The sequence below is a fragment of the Acomys minous genome (assembly GCF_964271855.1).
Source record: "Acomys minous genome assembly, chromosome: 9".
Taxonomy (NCBI): domain Eukaryota; kingdom Metazoa; phylum Chordata; class Mammalia; order Rodentia; family Muridae; genus Acomys; species Acomys minous.
Window position 1 is genome coordinate 69673873 of NC_140490.1, and position 6000 is coordinate 69679872.

The following is a 6000-nucleotide window of genomic DNA, read 5'->3' on the forward strand; positions in this document are numbered from 1 at the left end:
CATAAAGAAGACAGAAAACCCGCAGGCATAAACTATACCATGTTTACTTCCTTATGTTTCTCAAAAAGTTTTTTCTAGTTTTAGGCATGAAGACAGTTTGGATTATCCTCATCCAGAGAGTAATTTTCATTTCACTCACAGGACTTGGCATTTTAGGGAACAATTTTATATTTGTAAGACATGTGTATGCTTTTGTGGGTCCTGAGAGAAAAAATATAGATGTTATTTTAATCCACTTGGCTTTTGTAAACACAATTATTATTTATTGCATTGGAATCAGAGACTTAGCCACAATTTTTTATTTTAGAAACTTCCTCAGTAATGTTGCCTGTAAAATTATAATTTATGTAGAAAGGGTTGCCCGTGGCCTCTCCATCTGTACTACCTGTCTCCTCAGTGTGGTCCAGGCTGTCACCATCAGTCCCAGGACCAGCCTTTGGAGAAAGCTCAAACCACAGACTCCATGCCATGTTCTTGCCCTTTTTCTATTCTTTTGGATCTTCAATTCCCTGATAAGCTCCAACTTGCTTCACTACATCACAGCAGGCAATAGCATGAACAGATCTGAGGTTGGGATATATACTGCATATTGCTATATGCTGCCATCCAGGAACACAGTTAAGTGGCTTTTCCTCTCTCTCATGGCTCTTCGTGATGTCATCTTTCAGGGTCTCATGGGCTGGAGCAGTGGGTCCATGGCTCTCCAACTGTATAAACATCACATCCGGGTTCTCTACCTTCACAGCTCCAGCTCTGGAAATAATTCCATGCCAGAAATCAGAGCTACACGGAGTGTTCTCACTCTCATGACCTGTTTCCTTTTCTTTTATTGGGCAGATTTTATTTTCTCCTTCTACACAGGTTCCACAGTGACTCATGATTCCACAATACTAAATATTAAAGCATTTTTAGTGCTTAGTTATGCTGTTCTCAGTCCCTTTGTCCTGATCATCAGAGATGTCTGTGTTGCTAAACCCAGCTGTGTCCCATGAGAAATAAGTTCCTCTTCACTTGCAGTTCTGTATGATCTAATGCTGGATACATTGGAATTGCTATGCTTTGCCATTCTAATGTATCACAGCAATAAACTGATAGAGATAATAGATTATTTCTTTTACAGACAGCTTGTGCTTGGTCATTCAAGACTGGTTGAGTCTCTAAGAAGTTGGCAGGGATTCTTATTATCCAACCATTCCACCATTGCTACCATGAGGTCTAGCTTGCTGCATCCGTCATCTGGAAATGCAGGAGGGCATGCAGTCACCCAAAGTTAGAGTGTTATTCATCCACATGCCTTTTGCTCCTCCTAATGTACTTCCCTGAACCCCAACTCCTCTACTTATTTACAAAGCACTTACTGTGTTTCAGAGGCTGTTCTAAACCAATGAGCAGGAGAGCAAAGAGTGACATGCAGCATACTCTATCTTCAGGTCTCTTATAAGTGGAGATGACCAGGGAGAGAAGCTAATTCACTACAGCCAGTAAATGCTTTGCACTCATTAAAGAACAGGTAAGAATAAACAATGTAAGGCAATTCTGAACACATACAAAACATTGCTGTGTGGTCACAATGTACATAGGGAAGTGCAGGAGACACATTTTTCAGCAATTATCATCATACTTTGGAAAGACAAGCTCCATGTGAGAAGCTCACTCCTGAGAGCCCAGTGATGTGTAAATGCTGTTGTGTACCTAGGAGCATTGTAGCACAGCTACTGGCTCTCACCTATGTTCACTCATTAGGGTTTCCACAGAGCACGTGGCGTTTGCCAGGTCACTTTTCCCCCTTCATGCCAGCCATGCACTCACAGTTGAGAGCTCCATCCTCTGACGGTTGCTCAGGCACATGGGGTTCAGCTGTGGACACAGGGACAGCAGTCCAGAAGGCATCCTGGGGAGCTACTTGCTGAAGCCCATGCAATGTGTCCTAGTATGGCAACTGGACATTGGGACATGAGGACCATATAGCTTCCAGCCCAGCAGCAGATATAGCTTTGATCCCACATCATCCAGGTTACCCACCCTGCAGGCTTCCCAGGAAGGCTCCTGTCAGTGTCCTGTGTACACCATGGTGTGCCAAAGGGTTTTTGACCAACGCTATCCACCAGCTCCCTGCAAGAAAAAAAAACCCTAAACAGTGACTGAGAAGTACCAAAGAGCATGTGGCAGTGGCACCAAGGCAACACCCTTTCACTGCTGAAAGCTGAACCTCTCCAAAAAAACAGGTGACACAGTACCAGTTTGGAGTTTTTGAAGTAGTGATGATTCTTTGCCAAATTTTAATGTCCACTTAGAGTAAAATCAACCTTGGGGAGACGAGCTGGCCTAATATTTGTAAGACATTAATTCACTACCTTAAAGAGTGATAAAAAAACATACAGAAATTATTTTCATCCTCTTAGTGTTGTCTTATATGATCATTAATTGTAGCACAGGGATTAAAGACATAGCCACACTGTTTTCTTTCAGAAACATCCTTTCAGATATTAGTAGTAAAATTTTGGTTTAACTGACAAGGATGGCATTGGATCCTTTTGTCTCCACCATCTCCTCAGCATGGTGCAGGCCATCATCATCAGCCCCAGAACTACCCATTGGACAAAGCTCAAACCAAAACCCTTATGATAAGTTCTTTGTTTTCTCCTCCTCTTTTGGATTGTTAATGTTCTCATAAGCTCCACCTTGCTCTACTACATCAAATATGGCAGTTGCTTGAACAGGACTGTACCTGGAAGGGTCATTGGTCATTTCTATATGCTACCATCCAGACATACCATCAAGTGGCTTTTCCTCTCTCTCTCTCATGGGTCCTCGTGATGTCATCTTTCAGAGTCTGATGGGCTGGAGCATAGGATCCAGAGTTCTCCACCTGTCTCTACCTCTGCTGCTGCCGGTTTGAAAACAATTTCCTTCCAGAAATCAGAGCTACATGGAGTGTTCTCATTCTTATGACCTGCTTCCTTTTCTTTTATTGGGTAGATTTCATTCCCTCCTTCTGCACAGGTTTCACCATGTCACATGATTCAATTTTACTAAATATTAAAACATTATTAATACTTGTTTCTTGTTAGTTTCAGTGAAATGTCTATGCTCCTAATGTAGTGTAGAGATCGTATTCTATGTGTATTCCATATAAGCTAACTACTTTGCCTTGATGAATTTTAGAGGTGAGAGCATAATGTTTGCTTTGTAGCCTAGGCTGACTTGGGAGTCAGAACAGGCTGACCTTGAGATGCCTTAGCACCCCAAATGCTAGAGTACAGCCAATCCTCACCAAACTGCTATTTTACTTATTTCTGTAAAGCAACATGGCATTAAATTAAATGTTATTTTTAAAAGATTTTTAAGGAGCCTAGCACTATGCAATCTTAAAACATCTTCAATTCTTCCAGGCAGGTAGAAAGTGGATTGTTATCATCTTCCCATTCCACCATGCCTGTCGCGTGACTTTTAGCCCTGGGAAAAATATTGGAGGTAAGACTTCTGTGAAAAAAGAAAAAAGAATCAATATTTTGTTTACCACCAAAGCCACAGCAGGAGAATGACACAGGGTACACAGGGGTGAGAAGATGACCTTTCTCTGAGCTAAGCTTGCAAGGCAGAGTGAAGGCAAGTGAGACTACCTAGGTCTCCAGCACCCAGCCAATTTGATCAGCAAGTGTTTGATATTGCCAAATTCCAAAATCAAAGAAAACCGGTGTCCATGCTGTTGGACAATTATAACCATGTTAGGTCTTCAAGTACCACCACACAGGGCTCTGGCAAACTGGGCTATCAGAAGCCAGGCAGGGAGAAGAAGGCTTCAGTAAACATGTGGGCTTCCTGGAGGCAATCCACTGTTTCACAGGTTCACAATACTTTCTGAGGAAAGTCAAGACCCTCAGAAACTATGCCCCAGAATAGCTTCCCGCTGCTGATATGCCCCTTTCTCTGCTGCTATTACTCTACCTCTCAAAAATCTGAGATGGTGTGGAAAGGCCCTCACTGTGTATAGCATGATGTGGTCTCAGGTACAACCTACTCTGGTAGAGCAGACTTCTAGCAGAATCAATATAAGGATATGCCTTTTTGAAATAATATTGTCTAGATGAATTGATAATGATTTTATAGGACTTCTGATTAGACTGGAGAATTCCAAGCCCCCTTTGCTGCACAAGGAAGCTGCAGTAAAAACCCTTGTGAACCTCCACATGTCAAGCACATAAATCTCATTAGAGAGATGGACAGGTTGAGATAGCCTTATGGCTTAAGATAATGAATTCAACCTTGGTTAAGCCCAAAGGTGGCACCACAAGTACTTGTATGCACCATGAAGATAATTACTAGTGTTTTAAACTCTTAATAAACACAGGAATAATGGGCAACTAAGAAATGTCTAATTTTATACAAATCTTGATGGCAGAATATATAAATTGTCTCATTGAAACTCTTTATAACCCGTCAACCTATGACATGTAAAAGTGCTATGAATTTATGGTTTGTAGAGGTAGACAAAAGATATTTAGTTTATTATGAGAAATAGATAGTCACTGAGCCTGTTGTATATACCTCTTGTTGGAATGGTCTTATCTGTTTGATCTATGACTGTGAGGTAATTCTTTTTTCTGACATAAAGAACTTTTGTCCTAGAAGCTTAAAAACTGGCTGAACAATAAACTGAGTCGAAGCCCCTTGCTTCTTCCACTTGTATGAATCGGTGTATGTGTTATTTCTTTCCCTCTTTTTTCTGACTGCCCACAAGATAGTCCCCAGAGGTTTTGTTTGGTCTTTTAAGACTTGGTCTCCAGCATCCAGGGAGCCTCTGTTCAATGCTTGAATCAGCCACTAAGTTAAAAGGGCTGAGGATTTTCTTTTTCAACCATGTTGCTCATTACAGAAAACTGCCACAGCTGAGGCCACTTCTACTAAGAGCCACCACCCCCTCCCTGCCATGCCCCACACTGCTTATTAGCTAGAGTATCTTTTATTTCCCCAATATACAAAGTTTTGTAAAAATAGTAAGACCCAGAGGTAGTTTTGTAGCCACCTCCCTCTGGCACACTGGAACTTCCAGCTCCTGGAGAGGACATAGGGTTTGATGTTGCTGTGTGGGGTTCCTGTAGCCTTGCCAGAATGGGAGTACACCTCCCCATCCTTCCAAGGACCAGAGAGGAGCAGCATGCCTTGGCTCTTAGAAGATCCACAGCCAACTGACCAAAGATGGTGATCTTACAGCTAGCTTGAGAACGCAACTTCTGGCTGTCTGCTCACCTGTAGTGCACACACCTTTAACTTGGGAACTTCCAGAATCTTCACATCATCTGTGACCATCCCCACAGCCACAGATGTTTTCTTCTCTCAGCCGAGAATCTCCATCTTTGGACCATGTGTGATAGGGACAGAGGTGGCAAGTTAGTGCAAGTCCTCAATAACTCTTTCAGCACAACCTGATTGAAGGTGCAGTTGGTTCCTCTGGCCAGTAACCTGTACAGCTTGACTAGCAGCCTCAGATGTCCTGGCTCTTGGACTCCTAGCTCTGAACAGTTTGGTCCTTGTTGTGGCTAAGGTCAACACCCATGATGGTGCCTCCTGCTAGGCCAGGTCCAGAAAAGGTTTCTGCTAAAGTATTTTTCTCTTTAATTCTTAATTTAATTTTGTTTTATTTTATTTTGATTTACTTTTTGTGAGAAGGTCTTACTATATAATCCTGGCTATCCTGGAACTCACTATGTAAACCAGGCTGGGATCCAACTCACAGAGATTTGACTGCCTCTTCTGCTGGATCCCAAAATCTGGAATTAAAGCCATGGACCAGTACACCCAGTATATATCTCAGAGCACCTTAATATTTTATATTTTCAATACCATGCACTGGAATAATATACATACCAGTAACACTATGTAATCTTAGCATCTTATATCTATTTAAATAAGAACACACAGCTTTATACAAGCATACACAGAACAATTTTTAAAGGGACCCACAGGCCTCAGATTTCAGAGATCCCAAGGGGCTCGTAC

General features: G+C 42.0%; 1 protein-coding gene and 1 pseudogene across 2 annotated transcripts; one reads left to right on the forward strand and one right to left on the reverse strand.

The window, feature by feature from the left end:
* Nucleotides 1–46: 46 nt before the first annotated feature.
* On the forward strand, nucleotides 47–992 carry LOC311606152 (putative vomeronasal receptor-like protein 4; the record flags this gene model as incomplete). The annotated part of the gene is made up of 1 exon (XM_084797229.1): nucleotides 47–992. Exon 1 carries the CDS (start codon nucleotides 54–56, stop codon nucleotides 990–992), a length of 939 nt encoding a protein of 312 aa, XP_084653355.1. The 5' UTR covers nucleotides 47–53.
* A 3955-nt stretch (nucleotides 993–4947) lies between these two features.
* On the reverse strand, nucleotides 4948–5557 carry LOC311605878 (large ribosomal subunit protein eL18-like; annotated as a pseudogene). The gene has a single exon. The product of its transcript is annotated as a large ribosomal subunit protein eL18-like (transcript).
* Between the last annotated feature and the right edge of the window lie 443 nt (nucleotides 5558–6000).